This window comes from Drosophila obscura, unplaced genomic scaffold, assembly GCF_018151105.1.
Source record: "Drosophila obscura isolate BZ-5 IFL unplaced genomic scaffold, ASM1815110v1 contig_179, whole genome shotgun sequence".
Classification (NCBI taxonomy): domain Eukaryota; kingdom Metazoa; phylum Arthropoda; class Insecta; order Diptera; family Drosophilidae; genus Drosophila; species Drosophila obscura.
In genome coordinates this window covers 7,193,943-7,211,648 of record NW_024542766.1, presented here as the reverse complement: position 1 = coordinate 7,211,648, position 17,706 = coordinate 7,193,943, and the positions used below count along the sequence as shown (strand labels likewise).

Sequence of the window (17,706 nt, the reverse complement as noted above, 5' to 3'; positions counted from 1 at the left end):
CCGCCCTGTGGCAGCCACTCCACACTCGGAGCGGTGTATACTAGTGTGCTCCTCCGAGTGTACTCTGTAATTTTGAACATCTAAAGGGAAGCTTTTGTCCCATGCTGAGAGATAAACCAATTTGGGTTTTTGTTTGTTTTTATTTGGTGCGCGTGTGTGTGTGTGATAATTACATAAGTAATACACATCATACATACTCGTACATCCCACTCTGCAAGTGGATTTCTGGGATACATACCCTATCAGCGGGCATTATAATGCCGAATAGATGTTTGTAATACTGAGGAGAATATTTCGGAATATTTTATTATATGTTATATTTTTAATATTTGTTAGCGCTCTACGGAGAGATTCACTTCAGATTTTCCTTAGTTTAATTGAATTCGAATTACTATTCTTTTCTTTCGTTTACACTTATTTCGCGTCATGCAGAAGCGCTCATCGGTCAGCTATGGGGCAGGTATGCTGCTGTTTTCATAGACACTCTTAATCCATTAAAAAAAAACATATTCTAGTGTCTTAAATCGGCATACCTAGCATATATTTATGTAGATATCATAGCAAAAATGTACCCAATTCTTCGGCCTGTCGAAACCATCAAATTTCCCTCTTATTTCTGCTTAGTTTTTTCCTCAGTTCTCTAATAGAATTTATATGTACTAATGGATGCCTAATACGGTTAGCACATGAGCCATGATGACTCACTCAAGCAATTACATAAGCCACAGTCACACTCACTGCCACCGAATCGCCCCAGCTTCTACCCCAGCTCCTCACATGCATGAGATTATCTTTTAGAATCAACCGAAAAATAATACAAAAAAAAAACTAAACAAAAAAGCGTAAATTTATTCCTCACATCATCTCATTAACATGCGCCAAGGGTTAAACTTCAATCACCCCGAAGGATAACCCATGCCACACACAATTCCCGCTCTATGCCCATTCTATGCCTCATTATAATTTTGTTAAATGTTATGTAAAAGAGAGTGTCATGTTCCACCTCTCTCCCAGACCCCGACCCAGATCCACACCCACTCACCACACTTTCTCTCTTGGCGCCTCATTGGCGGACTCTCCAGGGTCCTTGGAGGATTGCCCACTGGCTTCCATTTACAATCCAACCCAACCCAAGCCAAGCCAAGGCACTGACGTTTTGACTTTTAATTGTGTTTTAAAGTGTTAAGGACACCCCACCCCACTCTGGCCCCCAGAGGGGTGGGTTCTGACAATTGTATGGGGTGATGGGGGTGGCTGGGGGTGGCTGGGTGGCTGATGGCTCGTGCACTTGGGTCATTTTCAGGCCATTTGGTTTTTGATTTAGTTCTCTTGGGCTGTTTGGTCATTTGATGCCTAATTAAATTTAACGATGACGTTGATTTCTCGTTCTCTCGACTCTGCTCTGGGGAGACATCTGCGGGATTGGAATGCCAGTGGTTTAATATTGCAATTCCTCTCGAAACCGACTTGCTTGCTGTGTAACCGACTTGCTGTGTGTGTGTGTGAAATTGATATGTAAACCGCAAAAGGGATTTCTGGTAAGGCAACGAAATTCAATAAGGCAAATCAATGGCAAGAATTTATTTGGATTGAAAAATATTTCGATTCGAATAACAGAAGTCTACGTTTCAAGAAGACACGGCCCGAATTTAGCGGACGGCACGCTCCCAAAAGCGGAGAAACAGCCACTTAGTACTCAGCAGGATTATCTAATTTCTCCCAGTGTATCCCGTTGCAAGAGACCTCCATTTTCGATTCTAGTGTCAATCGCGTGCATTTTGTATTTGACCATAATCACGATGTAGCCTAGGTCTAGGTGCCTAGGCCTAGGTGCACGTGCTCGGATTGTGGCGACTCCATTTCAACACTGATTCAAGGTGGCCACTTCGGGGGCATAGAACGTTAACGCCGCAGTATTTCCTCAAGTATTTCCTTTGCCAAAGTTAAGAATGCCTCCTGCTTCTCGAGTTCCTGGAAGCCGGAATAAGTGACCAACTCTAGTACATCGATAACACAATCCACGTCCAATGCGGACAGCGGCACATTGCCCGTGTAAATGTAGCCAAGAATCAGCTTAAACGGATCCAGGCGCGAATCTGACCCCCATTGAGCATGGCCCTGAAGTACTCACTGCTTGCAGTCAAAACAAGACGGTGGGTCGGCAGGCGTTGATCCTCCACATAAAGATGGCCCATGTATGCCATCAAATCATTAGTTGGGTCGAAAGCCAATCGCTTCAGCCTGTTGCAGCCTTTTCTGCTCTCTTGGCTGTCCATTTTGGTCACTCATCGCTTCTGTGTGTGTGTGTGTTTGAGTATTGGCGTCTCCTATATATCTTTATTTGCCTTAATTCATAAACATACGATTTTCTATTCCTCTTCCCTTATGAAGTTTATCGTCTTGGCGATATCTCTGGATATGGATTTCTTTTGCTTAGGCGGTGGATCACATAGATTGGAACAATGGGAATGCTGAATGTTCCCTTGCTTACAAGCTGGCAAAGAATATTCCAATCTATTTCACAAGCTTCTATTTTTACATATAAGCATTCTGCAATTTTCGAAACCCCTCAAAAACCCGTCTGGGCAACCACTTTAATAAGCATCCCAATTTACCCGCAAATAAATATCCAAATAAAAATAAATTTGTCCACCAAAATAAAGAAAGAAAGTCCAAACATAACCCTTAACCGCCCATATCAAGCCAACCGTACTTGTGTCTATGTTTATCCCTTATGTTTGAGGAGGGGGGTGGAACGAGTTGAAGGACCTGGAAACATTCATCAAAAAAAGAATCTCAGCCCAGCCGCCAAACGCGCGACTCTCTTCGACTCTTCCCCTTGCGGGAGTGTAGTTGTGTGTGTGGGGGAATTTAAGCGCAGGGAATAGAAAGGATTCCTGGGAGCAGAACGAACAGCTAATAACAGGATTAACACAATGGAGGAAAATTGAATTTTATGCCAATATACTTAGCCGTGGAACGGAACGCTTAAAGAGTCACAAACCAACATCCATGGGCGGCTCTACGGAAGATGGCGACGGCGCGCCGAGCAAACACAAAGTCCCAAACGTAATTTTCACGAATTCATTGAACTGCGTGGAGTGTGAAAAATAACAATTTAGATAAATATTGCGACGGCGACCTCCATGGGCGTCGTCATCCCAGTCGGTTGTCGTTCTTGTCGCTGCGCCACCACACCACACCGCTGTACACGACGGGGGGGGGAGCCTTAGCCAACGATGGGGAGAAGACGCAGAGCGGAGCTCTAGACGATGGCAAGCGCATCGACCGTTGACACAGAAATCATATTAATATAAATTAACGATGTGGAAAATTTAGTTTAGTAGTGAAAATGGCAAAAGAGACCCAAAGAAGCTGCCAACTTGTGTGTTGTGTTGTGTGTGTGTGTGTGTGGCTCTCACGTCGTCGCCTCATCAGTCAAAATGTCCAGGGTGTTGCAAATCCCAGAGAGAAACCCACCTCCCCAACCACACCCCCCATACGAATTTCAATTCCAATCTCAATGCCAGCATTGAGGAATTGTTTTGTTTTGTTTTGATTTTATTCTGGCTGTTCTGCCTTGGTCCGGTGTACAATATTTTTCGAGTGCATCAATCTCCATCTTCAGGCATTTTTCACATTAATTGGCATTCTCATGATTTAATTTCAATGCATTTTGCCCCTTCCTAAACTCAATTGGAAGCTAATAACTCCCCGCATAGACAACGACAACGACATCAATATAATCATAATCCGATTATGCGCACGTCATCAACGGCTTCCACATCCACTTCCACATGTGGGATGGGCGTACGAGTACCACCACCGCTGCTCGATGCTCGAGTGGGTTGGGCTTCTGTGCAAAACTTGTTGATTGCAAATTGATTAAGCAAAGTTCTTTCGATATCAGAGCTAATGCGCCCTAAAGCCGGCTACAGCTCGAGGGCTGCCTTTCGATGGTTTTTCAAGTTGAGCTTTACAAAAAAAAAAAAGGAGTGCAGCAAATTAAATCTCTAGCTTCAATAGCGAAAAGTCTATTATGGCTAAGAGCAACAAAAAATGGCTGTATTTGGTATTAGTTTTTGTTAGACGAAGTTTTAGATTTGTGTCTGCATTTAAACAAAGGGTTTTCTAGGGGATGGGATATGGCAAAGCAGGAAACTTTAAATTCTGTAGAAAGTGGGGAAATAATTGTAAAATTGTGATGGTGCAGGAACACCAAAGAGCTTACACTGACTGTAATTTTCCTTGTTAGATTTCGTTGCTTATGCAGATATCTTTAAAATAAGCCTCTAAACCAGTGTTCGACACGCACACATTTACATGCTTTGCAGTGCGTTTGTATTGAACATTGTATTGGCCATTGTATAAGAACCGGTTCTAACCTCTGTAATACATGTGTACATGAGCGGCAGCGCAGCAGCAGCGCCTTTTCCTGTACCCATTAGATAGGGCCATACCGAACCCCGTCTCTAAGCCAATACACAGGGGCAAACTCTTAGAAGATTCAAGACTAATTGCTATGCATAAACTAAAATGTGCCAAGTATGTATTCCAATCTATTCTTTTCCCTTATTTCTAATGCCTTAAAAAATATGCCCAGAAATATTTATCATAGATTTTGTTTTTTTTCTTTTGAAAACCCTTTTGATTTATTGCTGATATATTGTATTGTATAATATTCTGCATATATAGTAATTATTTATTTGTTACAAAAAATTAAAAATGATATCCGTTACATTTGTCAAGAAAATGCCCAAGAAAAACGAAAGGAAAAACTAATCAAAACGAGTACCTGGCACAGCAGCCACAGCACAGGGGAATGGGGGGGTAGAACCATTGGTTATACATATTTTTTCTTATGAGACTACACAAAAAGGTTTTCATTTTGGGGTGCGAAATTCTTGGTGCCACTGTAAGGCGACACATTGGCCTGTGCTGCTGGGTTTGATCTTGTTTTTGTCATTGGCGGCCACACTGGCAGGAGGTGCTTCGGAGTCCATGGGACTCGTCATGAGTGCCAAAAAGTGTGGGCCAAGACAGACTGCTGGGTACTCCTACTCTATGCTTGGTGTGGGGCTTGGACATGGGATGATTGCTGGTTGTACATAGAAAGTTGTTTGTTTGTTTGGTTGTTTGTTTTAGGGAAGGGGAATGGATGCTTGGGTTAATGTAACTTTATATAACGATAACTTTGCAAAGGACATTTAAAACTTAGATGTGAGAGAGACCTAACGCTTGCGTTCCTGGTAGAATTCGCGTATCAACTGCCGCAAGTAACGCATCTCGCTACGACGCTCCCTCAGGGTGCGACGCAGCCCCTCGTTCTCTTGGGTTAGCTCCTGCTCTTCACCCAGCACGCTCTCCATTTCGATCTTCTTCTTTTGGCGATAACGTGTGGCCGCATTCTTGTTCTGCTCCTTCTTCCTGATCTTGCGATCCTCCACGCCGCGTCCATAGGTGCGAGTGCGCTTCTTGGGTGCAGCCATCGAGGTATGCTCCATGGATGTGTGAGCTGGGGAAGAGCTGCTGCTGCTTGTCTGCTCTGGCAGCCAGTCCTCGTCCACATCGGCAATGCTGCCGCTCACTCTGCTACTGCTGCTGCTACTGCTGCAGCCCATCGAAGACGAGGCCTGAGATTCGCAGTCATCGTTCGGCGGCTGCCAGTTGGGTGGCAGCTCCAGCTCCTGGGCTCTCATGTTGACAATGTCATCGATCAACTGGTTCTCCCGGGCGATCTCGCTGCCAGCCACCCAGTGTCCAGTGTTGTAGCTGAACGGCGTGGCCGGTGCAGCGGCCGGAATAGCATCAGTGGCATAGCATTGCTACAAGGAATGGTACAACTTTATTAAGACTCTCTTTGGTTGTGGGATCTAACTCTATGGTAACTTACCTTCTGCTCGATCTTGACGAGTGCTGGCGACAGTTCTGGTTGTTGTTTGTAGCCATCGAACTGTGGCGGCGACTGCGGTGGTGTCAACTGCAAGATCGATGAGGGATCCACGGGCTGGTACTCCTCAGCAGCAGCCACAGTTGGAGCTAAAACAGCAGCAAAGTGTGCTTTGGTTATGGGTATTATCGGCTGTCCGACTGCATCGCCCACACTTGGGGCATAGGTGTTTGTCTCATAGTCAATGCAGTTCAGATGGGCCTTTTGGTCCAGGAGGCATTCTATAAAACAAGCAGAAAATGATAATAATAATGGCGATTAGAACAGTCCACAGCATTGTATTATTTATGATCTAAAAAATATATGTACCTATATTTGTCCTACTTATAGTTGTAAAATTTCCATTTAATTGAATCCGGGCTATCCCGTTGATAACTGGTTTGGAATTCGAATGGTTTTTAGGTCTTGATTTAGTTTGTTCTCTTGTAAATTGGTTTAGTTTCAAACCAGAATTGAGATATATGAACTTTGTTTGCGTTCAAATGATTATTTCTATCAATATTTATCAGGTTTCAATAACAACTTAATTTATTTTTATTTTACAGAAGATACTTAAGAGATAATTGTTGAATCTATTGCTGTAATCTGCACATTTTTTAGATCTGGTTTAGCTTTGGGTCTCTGTTTTAAGGGTCTATAATCGTTTACAGTCGTTGCGCGTCATGCAGCAGCTCCCCTCGGTTGGTTTTGGGATCTGTGACAGTTATTAAAAGGCACTGAGGGACTTCAGATACTATATGTGATAGAATCATCATCATTCTGAACGCTTCTTCTGCTCTAGTTAAATCTTTCAATCAAGAAACTTCTTTTCCATCATAACGCCTCCTCATTCCCGCCTGCACTGCACTTCAAGAACAACAACTACGTCGCATTTCCTCTATAAAGAATTGTTGTTTTTGTTTTTCTATAATATTTTTCCATACCCAATTGATGAAACTTATTTCCATTGAAGTGAAGGACGCCACAAGCGTTCGTTGTTCGCTTGTGTCGTTCGGAACGAACTCTAGTAAACATTTACATATTGATTGTGGCATATTTTCCTTCTGTTCTATGCGTTTGATTGTTTTTATTGATTCCAACTTGAGATGAAGAACAGATACGACAGAGAGAGTGAGAGAGAGAGAGGGGGAGGGACGTCAAATATTGAACCTAGTTCGACGACATCGTTTTCATTGGAAATTCCAAGTGAGAGTAAGAGTTTTTTTTTCCAGCGAATTGATTACATAGAAAATGGAGATCTAAGTCTACTAAACAACCTTCGAGAAACTTCAGGGCAACACCTGTTTTGACAAATTGACTGACCGACCGACCGACCGACACCTTGGGACGCCATTCACCTCTCCCTAGACGAGGCATTAGCATAACACGTTTCCCCTACACCCCAACCACCCAGCCGTCGATCCACCACTGATCTATCTATCTATCTATCTGTAGAGCTATCTCTAGCCGTCGAATGAACAGCTGCGCTTGAATACGTAAAAATCAGAGCAAAAACTGTAACTGCATTAAGAATGCATTTACATAAAAATCTCGTTTTAATTTACAATGCCAGAGACAGAGCAAGAGCCAGAGACTATCGGACTCTCGATTGTGTGGATGGCCACGCCCTGACTTATTTGAATTTTCATTTATAAACGTATTATGCATTTTTTCTATATGGGAAAAATATGGCACCCATTGTTGGGCGAAACACGTGGATATTAAGTGCTTCCTTCCATATTTTTATTGGTTGAAATGTCGATAAATAGTTATTAATGGGAGGGGGAGGGGATACTGTCTATATCATAATTGCTTGTCGGCTTATAACGCCTTGCTTTCTCAATTAATTAACAAGATTTTTTCAAAAGTTCAAGACACGATCTAAGACCTTGACAGTCCATTACATTAACAAATTATCTACATAAGTAACTAGTTTCTATGGCAGTTATTTATAAGATCTTTTAACGATAGCAAAACTATGAAATATAATTTAATTTACAGAAATATGCAACCCAAAAGTATGCCACAGAAACGTATCTAAAGAAGGAAACAAAAAACTTCTCTGGCTTTTCTTCCTTTATGGAATTTAATTAAATTAAATTAAATTATTTCAATTACTCCGCTACAATACATAAATCCCAGATAATACTGTGCCCAAGAATATTTTCTACATTGCATTATTTTCCATTGTTCTGATTGCTACGCCATTTGTTCACAGTTCGTATTTAATAGATAGCTTATAGAACTTACTTATAGAGCGATTAAATCGCGTCTACAATGTTGCCATTTGCGGAATAATAAATAGAACAACGACAGAGCGGGAAAGAGACAGAGAAACAACTACAATGCCAGTAGTTTCCCCCGACAGTCGAATCGAACAATAATATAATAAATTAAATACAAATAAAATAAATATTAATATTAATATTTAATGGGAACGTGATTAGCAAACGCACAACCTTGAGTCACAAATAACAAATAAGAAAAATGTGCAACGCTCCTGTTGGGCAAAACAATATCAAAGGGGGAAAACTAATGCAAAAATTCCCAGAGGAAGGGTAAGCTTCTTTACTTCTTAGCTTTTCCCCAGTACGAAAATTCCTTTCGTCATTATTTTTCCCACCTTTTTCAAAATCCCAAATTCGCTTAGTAGGTCAAGGTTATTCGCAGTTCATAAAAGTTCTGATTGGGGTTATCTCTCAACGAAAATCCAAGCAGGATTTGTCTAGTTTCGAATGTGATTTTTCAATGTTTGTAGAAGTTTGCAAATTGTATGATTGTTTTTTTTTATTTTGCGCCCAAAAATTCAAACAAAAACCGAAGTGTACAACAGCAGACTCAATCCCCAAGTCCAGTCATAATATGCAAATGGGTTTTATAAATATTTAACTGAAAGCAATCACCAGGAAGAGAGAGCATGAAACAATGAAATGAAGTAAAAACAACGAAGCAAGTTGTTGGCGTTAAACTCGCTTGACCGGAAAGTCATCGCAAAGAGTAGCAGCCGCCTCTGGACCTGGAGTTGCTGCAGACTTTGGAGTTGACAGTTGGGAGACGAGACAAAGGGGTGTCGTCTGTTGTAAGTCCAAGAAAGATGTGAAAACAAACAGCTCTACAGCTCATCATCATCTCGTAATCGTATCTCTCCGATGTGTCTCCGTCTCTTCTCCCACGTCAGAAAAGAGATAGTGAGGCGGAACGTGGTGTGACAATAATTGTTGATAAGAGCAAGTGCAGCAGTGGGTCAGTCAGCCCTGCCTAATGATGTTGAGACCTGAGACTGAATACTCGTATATGTATGCAAAAATGCCGTCGGCAAGTGGCAGATCTCTAAGGAATGTGCATCGTTAGTAGCAGGAACTAGGAATATGAATGTGGGGAATATTTTTTAGCTGAATTTAAACTGGTATTTAATAATTGTTTGGAATGAAATTATACTTTTAAAAGATGTTCCCCATGTCCAATATAAAAAAACTATGAATACTAAAGGAATGCTTATGGAAAATATGCATTTATCTGAATTTTAACTATATAAGGACAGCTCTCTGCAGTCTATTGTTACCCACCATAATATCTTTCATAATATCTCACAGTGATTCATATGTACGATTTTTATAGTACAGATCGCTGCCTTAGAAGATGATATCCTTATAATTTTAACACATTTTATAAAGCATACTTCCTTATCGGATAACAAATTCTCAGCCTGTAAATACCTATAGATTGAATTCCAATAACAATAAATAAAATAATACATTCTTTATATCATATATCATATCATATCAGGGACAGTCAGTCACATACTAACCATAGGCTTGCATAAATATATATGTACTCATCTTCGCGGCAGCAGTCAATCGTTGAGGAAATGGGGCGTGTTTGTGGTGTTGGTGTTTTGTGGCTTGTCTCAAGTTTCAGTGTGCAGTACAAAAGTTTCAGGCAGTAAAAGAGTAGAGCAAAAGTAGCGCAAGAAACGCCTAAACAATTGTGGAATGTCTTAAAACTAAACTAAACCTAAAATAAATCGACGAAAAAGCTAAACTAAAATATCAAACAAATTGGAGAACGAAACGTAAAACGTAAATGCTAATGTTAACGAGAGATGCTATGTTTTTATCAGAATAATATTGTTATTTTCTATTTGTAGTATATTTAAATATTAGCAACAGAAAAATGGTAGGGGGGGAGGGTAGAAAAAAAATCACAGTGTAAATTTTGAATATACAAATCCAAAGGTGTTTGTCGCAGCACTTAGGCCAAAGTAAATAATATAACAAAACAGAGAAAAATATAAAAACAAATTTACAAAAAGATCAAGAACTAAAAAAAAACACAAATACACGTGGCAAAAAAAAATAATAAAAAGTATCTCAAGTGTAGAGTGAGTGCTTTTTGTTTTCCTATAAGGAGAATGTCTATTGTCTGTCGTATGTCGTATGTGTCGTGTCTGGTCTAGTCTGGTCTTTAAGGTCTCGATTTCCCTTCAGGATCCAACTGCTGCCGCAAGATGTGCTGGTTGTGTTTGTGGTGGTTGGATACTCTCGTGGAATCTCGATGAATCCCCGTATTTAGCGTCGCTTCACCAACTTTTGAGAATTGATCACAATTTCACGGTTCCACATGTAGCGGTATCCACAGTGTGGTATCATGCTCACAAAGTCCTTAATTCTCACACTCGAATGGTCACAGGATATACAGATCGCTTCGGGTTTTAGGAGGGTGAGGGGGCTCTATATATAATCCTGCAGATCAGGCTACATATAGTTGGCTCTGATCGAAGATCCCCTCAAGCGGACACGTTTCGTTTTATTTGGCGCCGTTGTTGCGGTATCGAATCGAATCCAAAGCACTGCTCTCTCAGATATTTGCTCTGATTTATTCCCGAAATGGAATTCAATTTAAATCAATTTTTGAGTATTGTTATTCCGTCTGTCTTTTGCGCGTTTTCGAAACGCCAAGACGTGTGCTTTTTGTTTTTATTATTTGGTATGCTTTTATTTTTGTTGTTGTCGCTGTTGTTATTGTTATTGTCTTTAGGCAGTTTCTTTGCTTGTGTCTGTGTTTTCTCTGTTGTGGTTTAAGGTGGCAGGGGGGTAGTGGGGGCGTGGCTGAATCTGAATCTGAATCCAAAGCCAAAAGCCGAGAGTTTCGTATTCCGTAACGCACGCCGTCTGAGTAACGATTTTCAACTGAATGGCGTTTGCAAAGTGTGCAAGGTTTTTGCTTTGCTTTGGCCAAAGTCGAGACTCCACACACAGAGAGAGAGAACCAGAGAGAGAGAAATATCGATAAAGAGAGACTCCCAAGAGAGAGAGAAATCAGACAGCTGAGCCCTGCAATAAGATCAATCTCTGGCTTGCTATTTTGAGCACGAGATGCTATCAGCAACAGCAGCCACGGCAGCCGCGGGGCAACCGTCCGATCACAGCACGAGCCCCAGAGTTGAAGTCTCAGTGGAAGCCGAGGCGATACGATGAGACGAGAGGCAAGCCAATGGACTGTGGGACACAGTGGTGCGAGAGTGCACAGAAATCGCTGACAGGTGGAAGCCCAAAAAACAAGTGAAAGTTGAAGGAGATCCTACGATATGAGTTATATTCTGGCTGTGAAAATGGTTTGAGTGTAATGGTTGTGGTTAGTGAGGTGAATCAGAAATTTGTATAGTTTAATAGCTTCCAGACTACTCGAATCGTCCTGTTACATAGATCAGGATAATTTTTATAAGTTATAAAACCCTTAATTCTGCCTCTCACATTAATCTGCAGCATTTCTTGTATAGGATTTTGGTCATAGCTTGGAATAAAATTGCAGATCAGAAAACGCAAACCCCACCCCTAGATTAACCAAGATTCAATTTACATTTAATCTCTACGAATATTTCTGGATAGTAACTAAAGCACCTTTTCTAGGTCGAGTCGATAAACCAGTTTTCTAGACACTTCATTAAAATGGGTGTGTTTCCATTAATAAAATGACTACAATGTAGATTTATTTATTTAATTTCAATAACTGGGAGACAACTAGAGACAAAGTAGATCTTTAAATTAATTAAATCAATTTTTATTGGAACGAATTCCTTTGGAAAATTCAAAGTTTGAGGGTTGGAAGTTCATATTTAAAAAATAATTATAGAAAGCTTTGAGTTGGATATAGATTGAGCAATGAATGTTTATTCCAATAACTAAAAGTCTTTGCACTGAAATATAATTAAACATCTTCTAGATTTTAACTTCTCTTTGGGTACCACTGTCCATCGCCTGCTGTCGTCTCCCTCTCTCTAAAGTAAACCATTTTATATTATATTAAATTATGTACATATGTGTACAATTATTTATTATTTTGCACATCATTATCAATAATTATTAATATAAAATGCGATGGGTGTCAGTCACCCCTCGCGCAGTCGCCCCCGTTGCATCGTATAATAGCCACTGTATATGGCATAAGAAATCCAATCTATTTATTTGCCCTACAATTTGAGACCTCACCTCAGGTGGTGCTGGCTGTGTGACGTGCATTGAACTCTGTTCAACCCCCAAGTGCAATAAAAGCAGATAGAGGTGCCGTTCGGGTGGCTGTTGCCAATGGCAAAAAGTGTTTTATAATATGTTTGAACTTGGAGGAGATTAGCATTATTATACATATATTTTGTGTAGCATAAGGAATGAGTTTTCCTTCCATTTCGATAATGATATATGTACATATGTCCAAAGTTCAATGACGTTCAGAACTCTCTTGAACACATCATATCTCGTGTCCCTTCTCTTCCCTTTAAATGTTATTTATAGGAACTGCGACCAGGCCAAGCCTCAAATAAAGAAACACACTAAACAAAATGGGGGGCACGTCCTCCAGTTGAATGTAAATTGGGTTTAAAACAAAGAAGTTTCCTGCTTAAAAATATCATAATTATAAAGAAACAAACTCTCAAAATTTCCATAAGCAAATGTTACAAAAAAGATATATACATATACATATGTGTAAATATATATACGTCAATTGGTTCATTGATCGGTGAGGCTGATAAATCCTTGAACCTCAACGAGAAGTTGTGTTTCTGGTTTGCCAAAAGAATGCCTCAACCTTCAATTCCAAAACATTTTTTTGAATGTTTTGAAGTTGTTTGAGAGAGCGACAGCGCCAAAAGAATGATTAGAATGATTGGTGCGCTACTAGGAAATAGATTAGAAATATACTCGTATGTACATTCCTTCCGAAATCAGTTTTAAGAGCACAAAGCACAAACTGAAGAGACGTACGGAAGAGAGATCGCTAATGTATGTATGGAAGTGGGAAGAGAGAGCGAACGCGTTCGCGATGATCACTCGCTCAATGCGTGATCGAACGACACAAATGCTGATTCTCACTCTCGCATTGCAAGTGGTGGCCTGGCCATTACAGAGCCAGGGCCCTGGCTTGGCCTGGGCTTGTGGGCCACGTTTATAAACAATAATTACGATCATGGTAAAAACAACACAAAACGAGACATATACTTAAGCGCGAATAAGCTGACAGAGGCGAAAACCCGATCCGGTTTCACAACATCATTTGGAACGGAAAAATATCACCACAGAAATATTTGAAATTTTAAATTGAAATTGATTCGGGAGATTGGGATTGGCGGGCCCCCTCGTTATGTTTCTGACCCACCAATGGCATACAAGAGCTGAAAATTATATAATATAATATATATGTACATGGTATTAAAAATTAAATTTAATATTCCGAATTGTATGCCTGTTGTGGAGGGGGGGCCTTTTGTCTACCATTTCTGCAGACAGACGTAGACGTTCAAAGTTCAACTGCATTTATAATTTGTTTTGGTTTTTTTTCGGTTTTTGTTTTCTTTTTTGCTATTCTTATATACGTTTATTATGGTTGGCTGCTTCTGTTTGATTTCGATTATTTTAGCTCATGGTTTTTCGACTGATAAGGCGACATTCGAGGAAGCTATTAAGAAAATTCAATTGGTTTCAGCTTTCATTTAAATGACATGAGAAATGCTTGGGAAAATCGCAACAAAACATCAATGGATGGTTGAGCTATAGGTACAAGAAACGTAGGAAATATCTGTTATATATCTATACTAAAAAGTATCTGTTTGAATTTGTTATTTAAACCTATAAGCGTCGCTGATAAGAGGAGCTTCAATAGCTTAAAGTTCTTTGATTTGAGGCTATCAGTATTTAAAAGTCTAAATTGAAAGCAAGGTAATAAATACTTATAGGAATAATGGGCTAACGAGGCTTATCGTTATCCTAGACGCTCTTTCTTTATCAAATCGATTGATCTTTAGATGTTACAGGCTTAAACACATCAAATATTAACGTATGATTGAGTTATAGGTAAAATAATTAAAGAGTTTCCAATAGAAGATGGAATTTTGCTTGGTCTGAATAGGCCAAAACGGAAATTTTCCACATATGGACGTGACTTATAGGAGAAAATTCAATTTCATTCAGTTGAGGTATTCTTTCAAATACATAGGTACAGCTTTACAGATTTCATGACAACAAAGTATGCAGTACAATACGAAGTGTAGATTACTTCAAGATCTAATAATTTCATTCGAAATCAGACGATTTTTATCCTTAATAAAAAAAAAAACTACTTACTGCTGTAATTACAACTTCCAAGAACTAACAATTTCATTCAAAGTTATGTGAATTCTATTCCAGAAATAAATACAGTTGAACTTCTTTAACTTGAACTTTAACAATTTTGATTTCTTTTACCGAATCTATTGCGGTATGTGCTTAAACTAGGCCTAAGGTCTTTCACAATAACCAAATAGAGAACTCTTAAAACCGTATTTAACCATCACAGAAAGCACTTAAATTTCTAAGGAACTATTCAACATTCATAAAAAAATCGGCTCTGATAAGACTTTACGTGAACAAAGACCTTTCTGTGTGTGTGCTGCTGAATCAATTTTCCCAGAAGTATTCTAGTCGATTGCCTTGCAATCTTTTTGCATTTTATAGACTTGCCTTCATCCTTCAGGTCATAAAACTCCACAATCAACTCTTCGTTGCCCAATAGATCCAATGAGGTTTCATCATGTAGAGCCAGAACCTCCTCCTCTCCCATCAGTGAAATGCCTAAATATCCATAAATAGCATTAAGAAACCAGATATTATTGTAGTGTAGGGTATAAATGCAAACAAACCATTTGCAAAGTTATCATCATAGAGCCACACTCCGTCTGTTGACTCAGTGAGCGCAAACAGATCGGTGGCTACCGCAGCCGATGTTGGCGACTGGGGCTCCATTTTCAGATCCCAGTACAGCTCTCGCGGTAGATCCAAACTCTCCATTGTCTGGTGAAATGATGATGTGTTCATATTCGGTGTCAAAATCAGATGTCAAACTCGATATAGAAAATGTTCTTGAATAGATGAAGTCCGGTCCGTAGAATGCGAATGGTTGTTGTAGCTGTGATTCTTGTTGTTGTGAGGATGCCATGGTGGCGCTGCAATAATATATATTCAATAGATTCAGTAATAAGCAACTATATTTCATGATTCGACACTAAATGTATGACCTGCACTGTACAGTGCACCCCCATGACGCTGTAGAATCCCCTGATTTGGCACTAAATGTACGACCTGCACTGTACGAGTGATAAGCCCCCCAGACGGTGTAGCACGTCAGAACCCTTTCAGACCAAATAAATAGTTTTCTGCTCAATCAGAGACGCTGGCGTTTGGTTGCGTAGTCATGCTGATAGGCAAACGACGACCCCTAATTCTGCTCAATTTCCATGAAATAATGTGAAAGACAAACATGAACTTAAACTTCAAGTTGCACCTCCCCATATCTTATCTAGTTGGTGGGTTGCCATGTGGGTGGGGTGAGTAAGTGTGGTCGGGGGACCTGCCCTAAGAAGCTGTCTGCCAGAAGGGATTTAAGGCGGGAAAACATTCTATCAGCGAAAGCAATTTTTGCACTTGTTTGGCAGACAATCAAATAGAGATTCAGTTCATGCCACAGTGAAAACCGGTTTAGCGGGAAAGCGCCTTGAAGTGATGATAAGTGGTGCAGCTACAGAGCGAAATGTATTGCCAAAGTGGGAGCGAAAGCCCCTCAAATAGATGGAAAATGTAAACAAAACAGACAAATGCGGGATCTTCCTTATCTTGTAAACTTTATCTATAGCCAAACCCCTCTGCAGTTGTGACTCATACATAGAAATATTATGTATATTATTATTAACAGACGCACGTGTTGTATTGCAGCAGCATGCAACGCGCGGGGGTGTCGCTGACTCAATTCCAGCCAGCGATTGCGTCAGCCAATCTTTTGGCCACTCCATGTGTGTGTGTTGCATGCCCCAAAGGAATTGCAATTACATTGGTTTTTGCCACGTCCCAAGCGAAAAACAAGAAACCATATAAGCCCCACACACACACACAGAGGTAACAACAGAATAAGTTTGCAACACCAGTACGCCAGTGTGTGTGTCTGGGGGTTTCGGAAAATTGCGAAATGGGTTAGGATGGGACTTTGGGTTTTCTGGTGTACTTACGCTTGCTTTTTATACGATTCCATTTTGTTGTTGTGTTGAGGCACCAAGGTGCTTGTTTTTGTTGCTTGCGCACAAACTATAAAGCCATTTTTACGTCAATATAAATGCCGAAAACTTTTTGAGGAAAAATTGTTGCTTTTTGCGTTTCATTTGGAACGATAATGAGTGTTACCAGTTCGGACTGTCCGATAAAATATTCCGCCTGACCCTCAGAAATATACCAAAATATACCATATATCATTTTCAAAATATACCGACGAAAAAAGAACTTAGCCCACTTAACCTCCCTCTATATAAACAGTGAAAAACCTTCACTTAAGCCGCGGAAAATAATTCTGTTTTTAAAGGCTCCTTGTAGCTCCATCCTCCTCTTTACTTACAAAACAAAAACGACTACCGATACCTTTCACCTGCACTGCGTAAAATATGTTAAAGTTACATAAATTTCGTGGAAATATTTTATCCCAGATTAACATGTTTTTTTACCTATTAATGCACATGTTTGTGTTAGATCAATACAAAACAATTTTCCCAAGGTATGCAGATTTTTGCTCATTCTGTGCCAAAGTTGCACAACAATGCTGCTAATTCATTTCCCCATGTTGCTGAAAATTTTCCCATTCAAATCAAATGTATCTTACGGAACGACGCAACAATGAATCTACGTTGGGCGTCTTTTAAATTATTGTTCATTAAAATCTATGGAGAGACTACAAGTACTAAAACAAATTGTAAATCCCGAAATCTATCAGAAAAAGTCATTTTGGTTCACAACCTAAATAAAAAGTTCAATTGTGTTGAGTAGTGTAATCAGCACCAACCAATGAAAAATGTGGCTCACACCACGAAAAGGGGAAAGTCACCACGAAAACCTCAAAAAAGAGAGAAAATTTTGAAAAACCACAACAAATTGAGAGCGCTAAACGAGTCTGGCGGTCATTTTCAAAAGTAAATTAATATACCAGATTAAATACTCATTTTGTGTGAGCACATCGTCAACAGTATCGCTCCTCGTGGGCTCGTATCGATAGTTAAGGCGATATATCGATCCAATTTTAAGTGCAGCCGAACAACTAAGTAGTTGAGAGAATATGTGGAATAAATTGAAAAACATATCTAAACACTTGTTTAGCTCAAGGTTTTATGTATTCTCCGCGATTTTACTGACTTAAATAACACACGATGATTCGCTGCTATCTCTAGCTCACAAGTGCGTTTTCCTTATTAATTTTAACACCTTGCAGCGCTG

General features: G+C 39.9%; 1 protein-coding gene across 2 annotated transcripts; it reads right to left on the bottom strand.

The window, feature by feature from the left end:
• Nucleotides 1-4,681: 4,681 nt before the first annotated feature.
• On the bottom strand, nucleotides 4,682-16,628 carry LOC111076852 (activating transcription factor of chaperone). 2 transcript variants are annotated; one of them, XM_022370862.2, is made up of 5 exons: nucleotides 16,458-16,628; nucleotides 15,099-15,401; nucleotides 14,920-15,030; nucleotides 5,894-6,171; nucleotides 4,682-5,825 (listed from the first exon to the last, which is right to left on the bottom strand). In XM_022370862.2, exons 2-5 carry the CDS (start codon nucleotides 15,271-15,273, stop codon nucleotides 5,232-5,234), a joined length of 1,158 nt encoding a protein of 385 aa, XP_022226554.2. In that variant the 5' UTR covers nucleotides 15,274-15,401; nucleotides 16,458-16,628; the 3' UTR covers nucleotides 4,682-5,231. The 2 variants fall into 2 exon arrangements, with proteins under 2 accessions (XP_022226554.2, XP_022226555.2); XM_022370863.2 differs by lacking the exons at nucleotides 14,920-15,030; nucleotides 15,099-15,401; nucleotides 16,458-16,628 and adding an exon at nucleotides 9,738-9,956.
• Nucleotides 16,629-17,706: the final 1,078 nt, after the last annotated feature.